This window comes from Oncorhynchus keta, unplaced genomic scaffold, assembly GCF_023373465.1.
Source record: "Oncorhynchus keta strain PuntledgeMale-10-30-2019 unplaced genomic scaffold, Oket_V2 Un_contig_28136_pilon_pilon, whole genome shotgun sequence".
NCBI lineage: Eukaryota > Metazoa > Chordata > Actinopteri > Salmoniformes > Salmonidae > Oncorhynchus > Oncorhynchus keta.
In genome coordinates this window covers 1-18,311 of record NW_026285874.1, presented here as the reverse complement: position 1 = coordinate 18,311, position 18,311 = coordinate 1, and the positions used below count along the sequence as shown (strand labels likewise).

General features: G+C 45.0%; 2 protein-coding genes across 2 annotated transcripts; both read left to right on the top strand.

Moving 5' to 3' along the window:
* Nucleotides 1-5,797: 5,797 nt before the first annotated feature.
* Nucleotides 5,798-9,498, top strand: LOC127923066 (voltage-dependent calcium channel subunit alpha-2/delta-4-like). Its single transcript, XM_052506996.1, has 3 exons — nucleotides 5,798-5,939; nucleotides 7,575-7,695; nucleotides 9,372-9,498. The coding sequence occupies exons 1-3, from the start codon at nucleotides 5,798-5,800 to the stop codon at nucleotides 9,496-9,498; spliced, it is 390 nt and encodes a 129-aa protein (XP_052362956.1).
* A 3,992-nt stretch (nucleotides 9,499-13,490) lies between these two features.
* LOC127923067 (uncharacterized) lies at nucleotides 13,491-16,785 on the top strand. The gene is made up of 7 exons (XM_052506997.1): nucleotides 13,491-13,557; nucleotides 14,757-14,870; nucleotides 15,061-15,330; nucleotides 15,426-15,641; nucleotides 15,703-15,864; nucleotides 15,935-15,988; nucleotides 16,062-16,785. Exons 1-7 carry the CDS (start codon nucleotides 13,491-13,493, stop codon nucleotides 16,190-16,192), a joined length of 1,014 nt encoding a protein of 337 aa, XP_052362957.1. The 3' UTR covers nucleotides 16,193-16,785.
* Nucleotides 16,786-18,311: the final 1,526 nt, after the last annotated feature.

Sequence of the window (18,311 nt, the reverse complement as noted above, 5' to 3'; positions counted from 1 at the left end):
TGCTGTATGTGTGTGTTTGTCTGAATACTGTATGTGTGTTTGTCTGAATAGTGTATGTGTGTGTGTGTGTGTGTGTGTAGTGTGTGTGTGTGTGTGTGTGTGTGTGTGTGTGTGTGTGTGTGTGTGTGTGTGTGTGTGTGTGTGTGTGTGTGTGTGTGTGTGTGTGTGTGTGTGTGTGTGTGTGTCTGAATACTGTGTGTGTGTGTGTGTGTGTGTGTGTGTGTGTGTGTGTGTGTGTGTGTGTGTGTGTGTGTGTGTGTGTGTGTGTGTGTGTGTGTGTGTTTGTCTGAATACTGTATGTATGTGTGTGTTTTTGGGGTGTCTGTACTTTACTATTTATGTTTTTTGACAACTTTTTACTTCACGACATTCTAAAGAAAATAATGTATTTTTTTTTACCTCTACATTTTCCCTGACACCCAAAAGTATTAGTTACATGTTGAATGCTTGGCAGGACAGGAAAATGTCAAATTCAAAGAGAGCATCCCTGGTCGTCCCTCCTGCCTCTGATCTGCCAACTCACTAAACAGAGAATATCCCTAGTCGTCCCTACTGCCTCTGATCTGCCAACTCACTAAACAGAGAACATCCTGGTGGGTCCTACTGCCTCTGATCTGCCAACTCACTAAGCAGAGAACACTGCCTCTGATCTGGCGGACTCACTAAACCCAGGGGACCTCTGATCACTCACTAAACAGAAGACATCCCTGGTCCCTACTGCCTCTGATCTGGCGGACTCACTAAACAGAGAACATCCCTGGTCGTCCCTACTGCCTCTGATCTGCCAACTCACTAAACACTAACTCTTCCCTTGTAAATGTTGGACTGTGCCAATGGCTCTCCGTTAAAAAAGAAATGTCTGGTTTGCTTAATATAATACATTTGAAATGATTTAGACTTTTACTTTTGATACTTAAGTATATATTTAGTCATTAGATTTCCACCACTGATTACTGCTCTGGTAGGAGATGCTGTGGGTGTGAATTGATGCTTAGTGTCAGTGATTACTGCTCTGGTAGGAGATGCTGTGGGTGTGAATTGATGCTTAGTGTCAGTGATTACTGCTCTGGTAGGAGATGCTGTGGGTGTGAATTGATGCTTAGTGTCAGTGATTACTGCTCTGGTAGGAGATGCTGTGGGTGTGAATTGATGCTTAGTGTCAGTGATTACTGCTCTGGTAGGAGATGCTGTGGGTGTGAATTGATGCTTAGTGTCAGTGATTACTGCTCTGGTAGGAGATGCTGTGGGTGTGAATTGATGCTTAGTGTCAGTGATTACTGCTCTGGTAGGAGATGCTGTGGGTGTGAATTGATGCCCAGTGTCAGTGATTACTGCTCTGGTAGGAGATGCTGTGGGTGTGAATTGATGCTTTGTGTCAGTGATTACTGCTCTGGTAGGAGATGCTGTGGGTGTGAATTGATGCTCTGTGTCAGTGATTACTGCTCTGGTAGGAGATGCTGTGGGTGTGAATTGATGCTTAGTGTCAGTGATTACTGCTCTGGTAGGAGATGCTGTGGGTGTGAATTGATGCTTAGTGTCAGTGATTACTGCTCTGGTAGGAGATGCTGTGGGTGTGAATTGATGCTTAGTGTCAGTGATTACTGCTCTGGTAGGAGATGCTGTGGGTGTGAATTGATGCCCAGTGTCAGTGATTACTGCTCTGGTAGGAGATGCTGTGGGTGTGAATTGATGCTTAGTGTCAGTGATTACTGCTCTGGTAGGAGATGCTGTGGGTGTGAATTGATGCTTCGTGTCAGTGATTACTGCTCTGGTAGGCAGAATGCTGTGGGTGTGAATTGATGCTGTGTCACTGATTTTCTTTTTCGCTCTGGTAGCTGCATGCTCATTGGGTGTGAATTGATGCTTTGTGTCAAATGATTCTCTGCCCTCTGTCTAGGAGATGCTGTGGGTGTGAATTGATGCTCCAGTGTCAGTGATTACTGCTCTGGTAGGAGATGCTGTGGGTGTGAATTGATGCTTAGTGTCAGTGATTACTGCTCTGGTAGGAGATGCTGTGGGTGTGAATTGATGCTCTCTCTCTCTCCCTCCCCCTCTCTCTTCCTGCTCTGGTACAGATTCTGTGGTGTGAATTGATGCTCTAGTGGTCACTGATTACCTACTGTCTGGTAGGAGATCAGAGGTGGGCTGTGAATTGATGCTTAGTGTCACTGATTACTGCTCTGTTGTAGATGCTGGTGTTCTGTCTGATGAGTCCTTCTGTGTCACTGATTACTCTCTGGTAGGATTCTGTGGGTGTGTGGCTGATGCTTTAGTGTCCATGATTACTGCTCTGTGTCCATCACTCCTGCTCTGGGTCTGATCATGCTTCTCTGTCATCATTACTCCTCTGGTAGGAGATTCTGTCCCTCTCTCAATCCTTCTCTCCCTGTCAGTCACTTTCTCTCTCTCTAGGAGATGCTGTGGGTCTCTCCATTGATCTTCCTCTCTCTCCATCATGCTCCTTCTCTTCCTCTCTCCATCATCCTCTCTCCTCTCTCCATCATTTCTTCTCTCCACTCTCTCTCTTGTTCTCCTCTCTCCATCAGTCATTCTGTGTCTCTGTCATCTTTCTTTCTCTCGCATACTGTGTGGCTGCATGCTCATCTGGGGGCTGCTCTCCATCATTTCTTCTCTCACTGTCTCATCACTTTGTGACAAGATCTTTCTCTCTCCCTCTGTCTTTCTCCCCTCTCTCCATCATTTCTTCTCTCCTCTCTCTCTCCTTCTCTCTCTCTCCATCTCCTTCTCTTCCTCTCTCCCCCCTCTCTCCCTCTCTCCATCACCCCTTCTCTCTCTCTCTCTCCTCTCTTCTCTCACCTTCTCTCACCTCTCTCTCTCCTTCTCTCTCTCTCCCCTCCTTCTCTCCTCTCTCTCCATCTGTCCTTCTCTCTCTCTCCCTCTCTATCAGCTCCTTCTCTTCCTCTCTCCATCTCCTTCTCTTCCTCTTCCATCACCCTTCTCTCCTCTCTCCATCATGTTCTCAGAGATCAGAGGTCCTTCTCTTCTGGTCCATCCTCCTTCTCTTCCTCTCTCCAGAGCCTTCTCTTCCTCTCTCATCTTTCTCTGTATGTATGGCTCTCTCTCTCTCCCATCTCCTTCTCTCCTCTCTCCATCACTCCTTCTCTCCTTCTCCATCCTTTCTCTCCTCCTCTCATCACTCCTTCTCTTCACCCCTTCTCTTCCTCTCTCCATCACTCCTTCTCTTCCTCTCTCCATCTCTTCTCATCACTCCTTCTCTTCCTCTCTCCATCACTCCTTCTCTCCCTCTCTCCATCATCCTTCTCTCCCTCTCCCCATCTCCTTCTCTTCCTCTCCCCATCATTCTGGGTCTCATCATCTTCTCTCCCTCTCACATCACTCCTTCTCTCCCTCTCTCCATCACTCCTTCTCTTCCTCTCTCCATCCTCCTTCTCTCCCTCTCCCATCATTTCTTCTCTCCCTCTCTCATCTCTAGACTCCTTCTCTCCTCTCTCATCACTTCTCTCCCTCTCTCCATCATTTCTCTTCTCTCCTCTCCATCACTCCTTCTCTCCCTCTCTCCATCACTCCTTCTCTTCCTCTCTCCCATCACTCCTTCTCTCTTCCTCTCTCATCACTCCTTCTCTCATCCTCTCTCCCTCCATCCTCCTTCTCTCCCTCTCTCCATCACTCCTTCTCTCTCCTCCTCTCTCCATCCTTTCCCTTCTCTTCCTCTCTCATCACTCCTTCTCTCCTCTCTCCCTCCATCTCTCCTCTCTCCCTCTCTCCCATCCTCCTTCTCTTCCTCTCTCATCACTCCTTCTCTTCCTCCTCCATCCCTCCTTCTCTCCCTCTCTCCATCCTTCTCCCTCTCTTCCTCTCCCCATCACTCCTTCTCTCCTCTCTCCCTCTCTCCACTCCTTCTCTCCCTCTCTCCACTCACTCCCTTCTCTCCCTCCTCCCCTCCATCACTCCTTCTCTCCCTCTCTCCATCACTCCTTCTCTTCCTCTCTCCATCTCTCTCTCTCTCCTTCTCTCCCTCTCCCCATCATCCTCCTCCTTCTCCCCTCTCTCTCCCCCTCTCATCCTTCTCCTTCTCTCCTTCTCCCCATCACTCCTTCTCCCTCTCCTCTCTCCATCACTCCTTCTCTCCCTCTCTCCATCCTCCTCCTCTCTCCCTCTCCCCTCATCACTCCTTCTCTCCCTCTCCCCTCTCATCCTTCTCTCCCTCCCCCCATCACTCCTTCTCTCCCTCTCTCCCATCCTCCTTCTCTCCCTCCTTCCCATCACTCCTTCTCTCCCTCCTTCTCCCTCATCCTCCTTCTCTTCCTCCCATCCTTCTCCTCTCTCCACTCCTTCTCTCCCTCTCCCCATCTCCACTCCTTCTCTCCTCTCTCTCATCACTCCTTCTCTCCCCACTCTCTCCATCACTCCTTCTCTCTCCACTCTCTCCCTCTCATCCACTCCTTCTCCCTCTCTCCCTCTCCCCATCACTCCTTCTCTCCCTCTCTCCCTCTCATCACTCCTTCTCCCTCTCATCTCCCTCCATCACTCCCTTCTCTTCCTCTCTCCATCACTCCTTCTCTCCCTCTCCCCTCTCTCCACTCCTTCTCTCCCTCTCCCCATCACTCCTTCTCTCCCTCTCTCCCTCTCTCCATCCTCCTTCTCTCCCTCTCCCCATCACTCCTTCTCCCTCCCTCTCTCCCATCCTTTTTCTCTCCCTCCTCTCCTCCATCCTCCCCTTCTCTCCCTCTCCCCATCATCCTCCCTTCTCTCCCTCTCCCCATCACTCCTTCTCTTCCTCCTCTCCCTCTCTCCTCCTTCTCCTCTCTCCTCTCTCCCTCTCTCCACTCCTTTCCCTCTCTCCATCCTCCTTCTCCCTCTCTCCACTCCTTCTCTCCCTCTCTCCATCACTCCTTCTCTCCTCCTCTCCCTCCCCATCCTTCTTCTCTCCCTCCTTCTCCCATCTTCTCTTCCCCTCTCTCCCATCACTCCTTCTCTCCCTCTCCCCATCACTCCTTCTCTTCCTCTCCCTCCCTCTCTCCACTCCTTCTCTCCCTCTCTCCATCACCCCTCCTCCCTCCTCCCTCCTTTTCCCCTCTCCCCTTCTCCTTCCCCTCTCTCCATCACTTCCTTCTCTCCCTCTCTCCCTCTCTCCACTCCTTCTCTCTCCTCTCTCCCTCTCTCCACTCCTTCTCTCCCTCTCCCCTCTCTCCACTCCTTCTCTCCTCCCTCCCTCCTTCCTCTCCCCATCCCTTCTCTCCTCTCCATCACTCCTTCTCTTCCTCTCTCCATCACTCCTTTTTCTCTCCCTCTCTCTCCATCACTCCTCTCTCCCCCTTCTCCCTCATCACTCCTTCTCTCCCTCTCTCCATCCTTCTCCCTTCTCCTCCCTCTCCCTCCATCACTCCTTCCTCTTCCTCCCTCCCTCTCTCCTCCTTCTCTTCCCTCTCTCCCTCTCTCCTCCTTCTCCCTCTCTCCTCTCCCCACTCCTTCTCTCCTCTTCTCTCTCCTCTCTCCACTCCTTCTCCTTCTCCTTTTCTCTCTCATCATCTCCCTCTCTCCCTCCTCCTCATCTCTCCATCACTCCTTCTCTCCCTCTCTCCCTCTCTCCTCTCTCATTCTCCTCCCTCCCTCTCTCCCTCCTTCTCTCCCTCTCTCTCGTTCTCTTTCACTCATCTTCTTTCTTTCTCCTTTCCTCTCTGTAGGTTTTACTGGAGTTCAACATCTGTGGTCTCTGGCACTCAGACCGCTTTGCTGAAGGTAACGTTCCAGTAAAGAGCATTCATTCCTATTCATCTCATTCAGCTTCTGTGTGTTGTGTTGCACTGTTTGGCTAATGTCCCAATCTGTGTCTCATGTTGTCTCCTGTCTAACCACACCCACCCATGTCTCGTTCACCATCATCATCATCCTCATCATCACCTGTCAATCATTCTCACCACCTCATTCCTCCCACCCAGCCAAGCCTGGCTTCAAAGGTACAGATTCATCCTTGGGTGCTTGTGTCATGTGTGTGTGTGTGTGTGTGTGTGTGCTGTGCGTATGTGTGTAATGTGTGTGTGTGTGTGTGTGTGTGTGTGTATCTGTGTGTAAACCCTGTTTGTGTGTGTGTGTGTGTGTTCACGTGCTGCCTGTAAATATGCGTGCTGCATGCGTGTATTTGTGCTGTGTTCTGGTGGCAAAGACGATCAGAGGATGTACTTATCTATGTCATCTATATAGTCCTTTCCCTTGATCAGGGTCAGATAAATTCACAGTAATGCTCCTAGTAAATAATTCAAGAGCTGACATCTTGAGTGTATCCTTTCCACAGTCATTAAGAGTGTCGATCTCCATGAGCTGATATGCTGTAATGACAGCTTTCCCCTAGCTCTATCTGTTATAAACCCTGTTCCAGTCCCATTGGCCTGCCTTAGCTCTGCATGGTCCTTTCTGGTCCAAGCTCTAGTCCTTTCCCTTAGCTCCTAGTCCTTTCCCTAGCTCCTAGTCCTTTCCCTTAGCTCCTAGTCCTTTCCCTTAGCTCCTAGTCCTTTCCCTTAGCTCCTAGTCCTTTCCCTTAGCTCCTAGTCCTTTCCCTTAGCTCCTAGTCCTTTCCCTTAGCTCCTAGTCCTTTCCCTTAGCTCCTAGTCCTTTCCCCTAGCTCCTAGTCCTTTCCCTTAGCTCCTAGTCCTTTCCCTTAGCTCCTAGTCCTTTCCCTTAGCTCCTAGTCCTTTCCCTTAGCTCCTAGTCCTTTCCCTTAGCTCCTAGTCCTTTCCCTTAGCTCCTAGTCCTTTCCCTTAGCTCCTAGTCCTTTCCCTTAGCTCCTAGTCCTTTCCCTTAGCTCCTAGTCCTTTCCCTTAGCTCCTAGTCCTTTCCCTTAGCTCCTAGTCCTTTCCCTTAGCTCCTAGTCCTTTCCCTTAGCTCCTAGTCCTTTCCCTTAGCTCCTAGTCCTTTCCCTTAGCTCCTAGTCCTTTCCCTTAGCTCCTAGTCCTTTCCCTTAGCTCCTAGTCCTTTCCCTTAGCTCCTAGTCCTTCAGTGTTTGTCATTGTGAACGAACCAACAAGGTGTATGGGCTGGATGGAGTTCGGAGAAGGGGTTAAGGGTTGCATGCGAGTCATGTTGAGCTCCAGTGGCTCAGTGGTCTAAGACACTGCATCCCAGTACAAAAAGTGTCACTGTAGTCCCTGGTTCGAATCCAGGCTGTATCACATCCGGCCGTGATTCTCATAGGGTTGGTGCACAATTGGCCCAGCGTCGTCCAGGTTTGGCCCGGGGTAGGCCGTCGTTGTAAATAATAATTTGTTCTTAACTGACTTGTCTAGTTAAATAAATACATGTAAAAAAATTACATAATGATGTCCGTCATACAATGTAAGGGATTAGGACTGGAGGTGTGTACGTTAGTGTGAGTGATGGTGATTGGCTCTCCATCACTCACGTTAGTGTGAGTGATGGTGATTGGCTCTCCATCACTCACGTTAGTGTGAGTGATGGTGATTGGCTCTCCATCACTCACGTTAGTGTGAGTGATGGTGATTGGCTCTCCATCACTCACGTTAGTGTGAGTGATGGTGATTGGCTCTCCATCACTCACGTTAGTATGAGTGATGGTGATTGGTTGTCTCTGTCCCCAGCGTCGGCCCAGAAGAAGAAGGGAGACATCCTGCAGCCGTGTGACACAGAGTACCCCAGCTTTGTCTACGAGCCCTCCATCAAGGAGACCAACAGCCTCATTAAGTGTGGACGCTGTCAGAAGTAAGATTACACACACACGGCCATGCACACACACACACCCACTTTTTCTGTCATTTAAAAAAAAGTTAACAACATCATTTATATAAATGACAAAAGCACGAAAATATATTTTATATAAACAAAACAATCATACAAATTCCAGAAGTGACAGCTTATAGCTTCTTTATATAAATCCCACAGCTTGAGTCACACAGTCTCAGTCCTCTGAAATCTCTCTGAGAGTAAGTCACTTCCTGATTATGCTTTTTCTGAGATTATCTTCTGTCTCTGCGTATCTCTCTACCTCCATGTATCTGTCATCCCATCCATAACCATCCATAACCATGACTCCTGTCTCTTCTGACAGGCAGCCACTAGTCTGAAGAGGAGGAGGGAGGGAGGGAGGAGGGAGGGGGAAGGAGGGAGGGAGGGATAGTAGGGAGGGAGGGAGGGAGGGAGGGAGGGAGGGATGTGGTAGGGAGGGAGGGATGGGAGGGATGTGTAGGGATAATGAGGGCTCTGAGGGAATGTTTCTGTTGAGGGGTTCAGCAAAGGTCATCTCAATTTCATCTAAATGGGGAACAGCGGTTTGAGGTGTTCCAGCGCCCCCATCTGGTGGAAATGGGATATAACAAAAATAATGAGTGTCTAATGAAAGGGGAAGGGGGATTCCGAGTCAGTTGTAAAAAAATAAAAACACTCTCCACATCATGGAATGACATTGTATTGAGATGTGTGTGAATCAAAATGAACATACACTGTATATACTATCGTACTCAAACTCTATCTTTATCTAGAGATTACACATTCATTTAGGATCTAAGATTAATCCATAGATTAAAGTCCGGACCAGACAATAGAATGGTGGAAGTGTGCATCCGTTCATACCACTAAAGCTGTTTAATGAACACTAGGTGTCAGTGTTTCATCGTGTTTGTTTGTAATATAGTGTGTGTTACAGTTACTAGTTACCTGTCCAAAATTATAATCAATAATGACATTTCTGGATTACACAAACTCAGTCATGTAATCTGATTACTTTTGGATTTACTGTCCCTTTAAGAGGACAAAAGGATTAGAATCTGTCTGTCCTGTCTGTCTGTCTGTCTGTCTGTCTGACAAAAGTCTGTCTGGTCTACTGTCTGTCCATCAAATGCATTTTGATCTGTCTGTCTGTCTGTCTGTCTGTCTGTCTGTCTGTCTGTCTGTCTGTCTGTCTGTCTGTCTGTCTGTCTGTCTGTCTGTCTGTCTGTCTGTCTGTCTGTCTGTCTGTCTGTCTGTCTGTCTGTCTGTCTGTCTCTGTCTGTCTCTGTCTGTCTGTCTGTCTGTCTGTCTGTCTGTCTGTCTGTCTGTCTGTCTGTCTGTCTCTCTTTTCACTACTCTAGTCCTAATGTATTCGTGTAGAGATATCTGAGAGCTGGTCACATAGTAAAGAAGACATTTCATTTGAAGGTTTAAGGTGAAGATCTTTCTTCATGATGGCAGTGTGCTTTTACCTTTGATTACCTGATTGTTTCATACAAGTGGTATTCTAACCATTCCATTGCCTTCTCTCTCTGTCGCTCTACCTCTCTCTCTACCCCTCTCTCTCGCTCTCTCTCTACCCCTCTCTCTCTGTACCCCTCTCTCTCTCGCTCTCTCTCTACCCCTCTATCTCTGTGTCTGTGTGTTAACTGTTGTGTGTGTGTGTGTTCCAGGATGTTTGTAACCCAGGCTGTCCCTGACAGTAACCTGCTGATGTTGGTGGTACAGGCAGACTGTGACTGTTCCCGTCAGTACCCTGCTATCACCATGGAACCCAAGGAAGTGAAATATATCCTTTAACATGAAGAGCTGTCTTACTGGTTCACTCTCTCTGACACAGACAGTGATTGATATAATTATAATGGTGTTGTGGAAATGGGATTTCATATCTATGAATAAGCAGTTCCTTAGTCATGTATCAGACAAATCACTTCTCTTATTATATTTATTTCAGACATCATTCATTTCAACCAGTTATGAATTGCTGTTTTACGCTGTGGGGAGCAGTATCTTCCTAAACTCTCCTCATAGATGACCTGCAGGGTCATAGCCGAGCATTCAGAGGTCGAAATAGCAGGTGTTGGGGGGAGGGAGGGAGGGAGAGGGAGAGAAGAAGAGAGAGAGAGAGAGGACAGGAGAGAGAGGACAGGAGAGCGAGGACAGATATTCCTTGTTGTTGTTGTTGTTGTTTAGTGTGTTGGTATTGTATCATAGATACTCCTTGTTGTTGTTTAGTGTGTTGGTATTGTATCATAGATACTCCTTGTTGTTGTTTAGTGTGTTGGTATTGTATCATAGATACTCCTTGTTGTTGTTGTTTAGTGTGTTGGTATTGTAGCATAGATACTCCTTGTTGTTGTTTAGTGTGTTGGTATTGCATCATACATACTCCTTGTTGTTGTTTAGTGTGTTGGTATTGTAGCATAGATACTCCTTGTTGTTGTTTAGTGTGTTGGTATTGTAGCATAGATACTCCTTGTTGTTGTTTAGTGTGTTGGTATTGTATCATAGATACTCCTTGTTGTTGTTTAGTGTGTTGGTATTGTAACATAGATACTCCTTGTGTGTTGGTATTGTAACATAGATATTCCTTGTTGTTGTTGTTGTGTGTTGGTATTGTATCATAGATACTCCTTGTTGTTGTTTAGTGTGTTGGTATTGTATCATAGATACTCCTTGTTGTTGGTTAGTGTGTTGGTATTGTAACATAGATACTCCTTGTTGTTGTTTAGTGTGTTGGTATTGTAACATAGATCCTCCTTGTTGTTGTTGTTTAGTGTGTTGGTATTGTAGCATAGATACTCCTTGTTGTTGTTTAGTGTGTTGGTATTGTAACATAGATCCTCCTTGTTGTTGTTTAGTGTGTTGGTATTGTAACATAGATACTCCTTGTTGTTGTTTAGTGTGTTGGTATTGTATCATAGATACTCCTTGTTGTTGTTTAGTGTGTTGGTATTGTATCATAGATACTCGTTGTTGTTGTTGTTTAGTGTGTTGGTATTGTAACATAGATACTCCTTGTTGTTGTTTAGTGTGTTGGTATTGTATCATAGATACTCGTTGTTGTTGTTGTTTAGTGTGTTGGTATTGTAACATAGATACTCCTTGTTGTTACGTGTGTTGGTATTGTAACATAGATACTCCTTGTTGTTGTTTAGTGTGTTGGTATTGTAACAAATATACTCCTTGTTGTTGTTTAGTGTGTTGGTATTGTAACATAGATACTCCTTGTTGTTACATGTGTTGGTATTGTAACATAGATACTCCTTGTTGTTGTTTAGTGTGTTGGTATTGTATCATAGATACTCCTTGTTGTTGTTGTTTAGTGTGTTGGTATTGTAACATAGATACTCCTTGTTGTTGTTTAGTGTGTTGGTATTGTAACATAGATAATCCTTGTTGTTACATGTGTTGGTATTGTAACATAGGTACTCCTTGTTGTTGTTTAGTGTGTTGGTATTGTATCATAGATACTCCTTGTTGTTGTTGTTTAGTGTGTTGGTATTGTAACATCGATACTCCTTGTTGTTACGTGTGTTGGTATTGTATCATAGATACTCCTTGTTGTTGTTTAGTGTGTTGGTATTGTAACATAGATACTCCATGTTGTTACGTGTGTTGGTATTGTAACATAGATACTCCTTGTTGTTGTTTAGTGTGTTGGCATTGTAACAGATACTCCTTGTTGTTACGTGTGTTGGTATTGTAACATAGATACTCCTTGTTGTTGTTTAGTGTGTTGTAACAGATATTGTTGTTAACATAGATACTCCTTGTTGTTACGTGTGTTGGTATTGTATATAGATACTCCTTGTTGTTGTTGTTAGTGTGTTGGCATTGTAACAGATACTCCTTGTTGTTACGTGTGTTGGTATTGTAACATAGATACTCCTTGTTGTTGTTTAGTGTGTTGGTATTGTAACATAGATACTCCTTGTTGTTGTTTAGTGTGTTGGTATTGTAACATAGATACTCCTTGTTGTTGTTTAGTGTGTTGGTATTGTAACATAGATACTCCTTGTTGTTACGTGTGTTGGTATTGTAACATAGATACTCCTTGTTGTTGTTTAGTGTGTTGGTATTGTAACATAGATACTCCTTGTTGTTGTTTAGTGTGTTGGTATTGTAACATAGATACTCCTTGTTGTTGTTTAGTGTGTTGGTATTGTAACATAGATACTCCTTGTTGTTACGTGTGTTGGTATTGTAACATAGATACTCCTTGTTGTTGGTTAGTGTGTTGGTATTGTAACATAGATACTCCTTGTGTTGTTTAGTGTGTTGGTATTGTAACATAGATACTCCTTGTTGTTTAGTGTGTTGGTATTGTAACATAGATGTTGTTACGTGTGTTGGTATTGTAACATAGATACTCCTTGTTGTTGGTTAGTGTGTTGGTATTGTAACATAGATACTCCTTGTTGTTGTTTAGTGTGTTGGTATTGTATCATAGATACTCGTTGTTGTTGTTGTTTAGTGTGTTGGTATTGTAACATAGATACTCCTTGTTGTTACGTGTGTTGGTATTGTAACATAGATACTCCTTGTTGTTACGTGTGTTGGTATTGTATCATAGATACTCCTTGTTGTTGTTTAGTGTGTTGGCATTGTAACAGATACTCCTTGTTGTTACGTGTGTTGGTATTGTAACATAGATACTCCTTGTTGTTGTTGTTTAGTGTGTTGGTATTGTAACATAGATACTTCTTGTTGTTGTTGTTACGTGTGTTGGTATTGTAACATAGATACTCCTTGTTGTTACGTGTGTTGGTATTGTATCATAGATACTCCTTGTTGTTTAGTGTGTTGGTAGTGTAGTGTGTTGGTATTGTAACATAGATACTCCTTGTTGTTGTTTAGTGTGTTGGTATTGTAACATAGATACTCCTTGTTGTTGTTTAGTGTGTTGGTATTGTAACATAGATACTCCTTGTTGTTGTTTAGTGTGTTGGTTAGTTGTTGGTATTGTAACATAGATACTCCTTGTTGTTGTTTAGTGTGTTGGTATTGTAACATAGATACTCCTTGTTGTTGTTTAGTGTGTTGGTATTGTAACATAGATACTCCTTGTTGTTGTTTAGTGTGTTGGTATTGTAACATAGATACTCCTTGTTGTTGTTTAGTGTGTTGGTATTGTAACATAGATACTCCTTGTTGTTGTTTAGTGTGTTGGTATTGTAACATAGATACTCCTTGTTGTTGTTTAGTGTGTTGGTATTGTAACATAGATACTCCTTGTTGTTGTTTAGTTGTTTAGTGTATTGTATTGTAACATAGATACTCCTTGTTGTTACGTGTGTTGGTATTGTATCATAGATACTCCTTGTTGTTGTTTAGTGTGTTGGTATTGTAACATAGATACTCCTTGTTGTTGTTTAGTGTGTTGGTATTGTAACATAGATACTCCTTGTTGTTGTTTAGTGTGTTGGTATTGTAACATAGATACTCCTTGTTGTTGTTTAGTGTGTTGGTATTGTAACATAGATACTCCTTGTTGTTGTTTAGTGTGTTGGTATTGTAACATAGATACTCCTTGTTGTTGTTTAGTGTGTTGGTATTGTATCATAGATACTCGTTGTTGTTGTTGTTTAGTGTGTTGGTATTGTAACATAGATACTCCTTGTTGTTGTTTAGTGTGTTGGTATTGTAACATAGATCCTTGTTGTTGGTTAACATAGATACTCCTTGTTGTTGTTTAGTGTGTTGGTATTGTAACATAGATACTCCTTGTTGTTACGTGTGTTGGTGCCCTTGACCTCTGTGTACATAACGCCTCAGTAAAGTGTGACAGGATGAAATCTCAGAAGGTCCGTAGGAGACCCGAGTCCTGCCACGCCTATCACCCTCAGGTCAGCACCCGTATTGGTCCACTGACTCCCAATAACCTCACTTCAAGTGGATGGATTGCCATCAGAAGAGAACATGTGTTGTACTTTTCTCAAAGCTCATTTCATTTCAAACTGAGTTTTTGTTATTCTAAGATCAAAAATGTGAACTTAATGGCCTTATTAAGTAGTGATCATTATACCACTGGCTAACTGTGTGTTAACTATGGATTTCAGGAAACGCCAAGGAGTGTGGAGATGCCTCGCAGATCTACCTGTCTGTCTCTCTCTTCCTCACCTGTCTCACTGCCTCCTTCACCTGTCTCAAGGCCTCCACGCTGGTCTTCCGATGACAGACAGACAGCTACCTAGCCTAACCCCTCTGGAAATCTCTAGAATATTCCAGAATGCCTGATCTTAGCATGCCTGCTACTGCTTGCGTTATCTTTATCAATCAATATGACTATATGGCTAAAATTATGATATTGATCATTTGGGCTGATGGACTGAGAGGAATAAGCTGTTGACTGACTCCATGATTGTTGACTTTACAATCACAGAGAGATGTTGACTTCAGATGTTTGATGACTTTCAACCACCAAAGTTGTGCTTCTTTTGCACAACCATTCTAAAACCATGAAAGGGCTTTTTGGTTTCTTCTTCAGTGTCTGATAAGAGAACATTATAGTGTTTCTATGCAAAAGGAAACCTGCTTTTTTTTTTTGACTGTGGAAAGATCCAGTATCTCCAATATTATTCCAAAGGACTTGACTTTGCAATAAGACCATGGAAGACTATCAGTCTGTGGATGATGTGTTTTATAAATGGTTTTGATAAGATAATACCCTGGATTCATGCATGTGTTGTCTGTTTACCTAAAGCCATGAAATGGAGGATGAACCTTGGATAAGGCAGAGGCATCTTTGAACAGTGATACAATTCAGATAGTAGAATCAGTGACCCCTGCTGGTTGGAATATGACATTGCAGGATGGTGATGAATCAACTGGAGGCTGGCTGGCTGCTGAAGGATGGATGAACACAATGGACTCAACTTCCACATTGTTCTGTTCATAACTCATCAGTCTTTGGTCTACGCACCACAAACACATCAAGTATCTACTATTAAATGTGGCTGGGTTTTCACTGATGGAAATGGATGGACTGTTTCAGGAAAAACCTTCTAGTCACATATCATATATGCAATCTAAGACTTACTGAACCAGTTGACCAGGTTGGCTTACTACAACACAAGAACCATTACTGACCACCTACTTCTGTGTTGGACTACTAGGTGGAACAGCCATTCTGTTAGAAGGAACAACGTTACAATGTGATGGACTACTAGGTGGAACAGCCATTCTGTTAGAAGGAACAACGTTACAATGTGATGGACTACTGAAGGAACAACGTGTGTGATGGACTACTAGGTGGAACAACCATTCTGTTAGAAGGAACAACGTTACAATGTGATGGACTACTAGGTGGAACAACCATTCTGTTAGAAGGAACAACGTTACAATGTGATGGACTACTAGGTGGAACAACCATTCTGTTAGAAGGAACAACGTTACAATGTGATGGACTACTAGGTGGAACAACCATTCTGTTAGAAGGAACAACGTTACAATGTGATGGACTACTAGGTGGAACAACCATTCTGTTAGAAGGAACAACGTTACAATGTGATGGACTACTAGGTGGAACAACCATTCTGTTAGAAGGAACAACGTTACAATGTGATGGACTACTAGGTGGAACAGCCATTCTGTTAGAAGGAACAACGTTACAATGTGATGGACTACTAGGTGGAACAACCATTCTGTTAGAAGGAACAACGTGGAACTACTAGGTGGAACCATTCTGTTAGAAGGAACAACGTTACAATGTGATGGACTACTAGGTGGAACAACCATTCTGTTAGAAGGAACAACGTTACAATGTGATGGACTACTAGGTGGAACAACCATTCTGTTAGAAGGAACAACGTTACAATGTGATGGACTACTAGGTGGAACAACCATTCTGTTAGAAGGAACAACGTTACAATGTGATGGACTACTAGGTGGAACAACCATTCTGTTAGAAGGAACAACGTTACAATGTGATGGACTACTAGGTGGAACAACGTTACATTCTTCTGTTAGAAGGAACAACGTTACAATGTGATGGACTACTAGGTGGAACAACCATTCTGTTAGAAGGAACAACGTTACAATGTGATGGACTACTAGGTGGAACAACCATTCTGTTAGAAGGAACAACGTTACAATGTGATGGACTACTAGGTGGAACAGCCATTCTGTTAGAAGGAACAACGTTACAATGTGATGGACTACTAGGTGCAACAACCATTCTGTTAGAAGGAACTGGAACAACCATTCTGTTAGAAGGAACAATGTGATGGAACAGGTGGAACAACCATTCTGTTAGAAGGAACAACGTTACAATGTGATGGACTACTAGGTGGGAACAACGTTACATTCTGTTAGAACAACCATTTCTGTTGAGACAACGTTACAATGTGATGGACTACTAGGTGGAACAGCCATTCTGTTAGAAGGAACAACGTTACAATGTGATGGACTACTAGGTGGAACAGCCATTCTGTTAGAAGGAACAACGTTACAATGTGTTGATATCAGGATCTCCACGGTGTCTTTCATCTGAGTTTTACTGTTTGACTCCAAAGACTTTTATGATGCTTTATAGTTTTCAGCTAAATTCATGCATTCAATTATTATATTTTTCATGACATAATCTGTTCTTTCTAATTCAAATGACTTGAATGAAATGATTATAAAATGCATCATTGAGAATAATAGGATGGGATACTACTAGTATTGCTGCTGGACATTAAACACTACTGTCAGATGTTACTGTCTAGTGATTTTCTAAGTGGTGTTTTTATCAGTCTGTCCCTTTCACTTTGACAGTGATGCTCTAATGATGTCATGTCATCATGTGGTAACTGTCCTCATGATGCAGTATTGTTGATAAAAGATGTTGTTGCCTGTGTGTATGTATGTCATGTGATGTCCTGAGTCCTGTGTGTCTGGCTTGTGTCCCACATGGTACCCTTTAACCCTATGTAGTGCACTACTTTTGACCAGGGCCCATATGGAATAGGGAACCATTTGGAACACAGCCTGAGAGTCTAGAAGGCAATATGATTCTCACAGCACAGTTTGATTGACATGTAGGATAATCTGCAATGGGTCAATAATAATACAATGAATAAACTTCCCCTTTATTTTAAAGTTGTTCTCAGTTTTGATGGTTGAATTTTATCCGTGTTATTTATCCTGTCAGTTGTGACGTGTTTTATCCTGGATCATCGTCTAATTAACATTCATCAGTGTCTGTACTCAAAACTCACTCAAAACACTCAAAGATTGTCTTTTCTTCAGTGGTTTGTTTTTATTTCTGTAATGCTTCAGGGAAAAGTAAAGGTGTAACGATGTACACTGAGAGTCAGGAAGAAAGTTCTGGAAGGGAATACATTTAATAAATAAACACAACAAGACACACGAACAGCGCACCAAGATGACACAGATACAGAGGGGAGTGAGGGGAGGCAGGGTGCACCGGTACTCTAGGGGGAGTAGTGGGGAGGGGAGGCAGGGTGCACCGGCACCTAGGGGAGAGCGGGGAGGGGAGGCATGGACCGGCACTAGGGGAGTAGTGGGGGGAGGGGAGGCAGGGTGCACCGGTACTCTAGGGGGTAGTGGGGAGGGGAGGCAGGGGTGCACCGACTCTAGGGGAGAAGGGGGAGGGGAAGTGCAATGGAGGGGGAGAAGGGGAGGGGAGGCAGGGTGCACCGGCACTCTAGGGGAGTAGTGGGGAGGGGAGGGCAGGGTGCACCGGTACCTAGGGGGAGTAGTGGGGGGGGAGGCAGGGTGCACCGGTACCTAGGGGGAGTAGTGGGGGAGGGAGGCAGGGGTGCACGGTACTCTAGGGAAGTGGGGAGGGGAGGCAGGGTGCACCGGTACTCTAGGGGAGTAGTGGGGAGGAGGCAGGGTGCACCGGTGCTCTAGGGAGTAGTGGGGAGGGGAGGCAGGGTGCACCGGCACCTAGGGGAGGAGTGGGGAGGGGAGGCAGGGTGCACCGGTACTCTAGGGGAGTAGTGGGGAGGGGAGACAGGGTGCACCGGTCTCTAGGGGGTCGTGGGGGGAGGGGAGGCAGGGTGCACCGGTACCTAGGGGAGTAGTGGGGAGGGGAGGCAGGGTGCACCGGGTACCTAGGGGGGTTGCGGGAGGGGGAGGCAGGGAGCACCGGTACTCTAGGGGGGGTGGAGTGGGAGGCAGGGAGCAGGGGTCCTCTTGAAGGAGAAGAGGTGAGGGTGGCAGAGGACAGCCCAGTATGGTGTATCAGAGATGAGGGGAGACAGAGGACAGCCCAGTATGGAGTATCAGAGATGAGGGGAGACAGAGGACAGCCCAGCCTGGTGTATCAGAGATGAGGGGGAGACAGGGGACAGTCCAGCCTGGTGTATCAGAGATGAGGGAGTGACAGAGGGACAGCCCATGGAGTATCAGAGATGAGGAGACAGGGACAGTCCAGCCTGGTGTATCAGAGATGAGGAGACAGAGGACAGCCCAGTATGGAGTATCAGAGATGAGGGAGACAGAGGACAGCCCAGTATGGAGTATCAGAGGAGGGGAGACAGAGGACAGCCCAGTATGGAGTATCAGAGGTGAGGGGAGACAGAGGACAGCCCAGTATGATACGGAGAGGGTGGTAGAGGACAGTCCAGTCTGGTGTATCAGAGATGAGGAGACAGAGGACA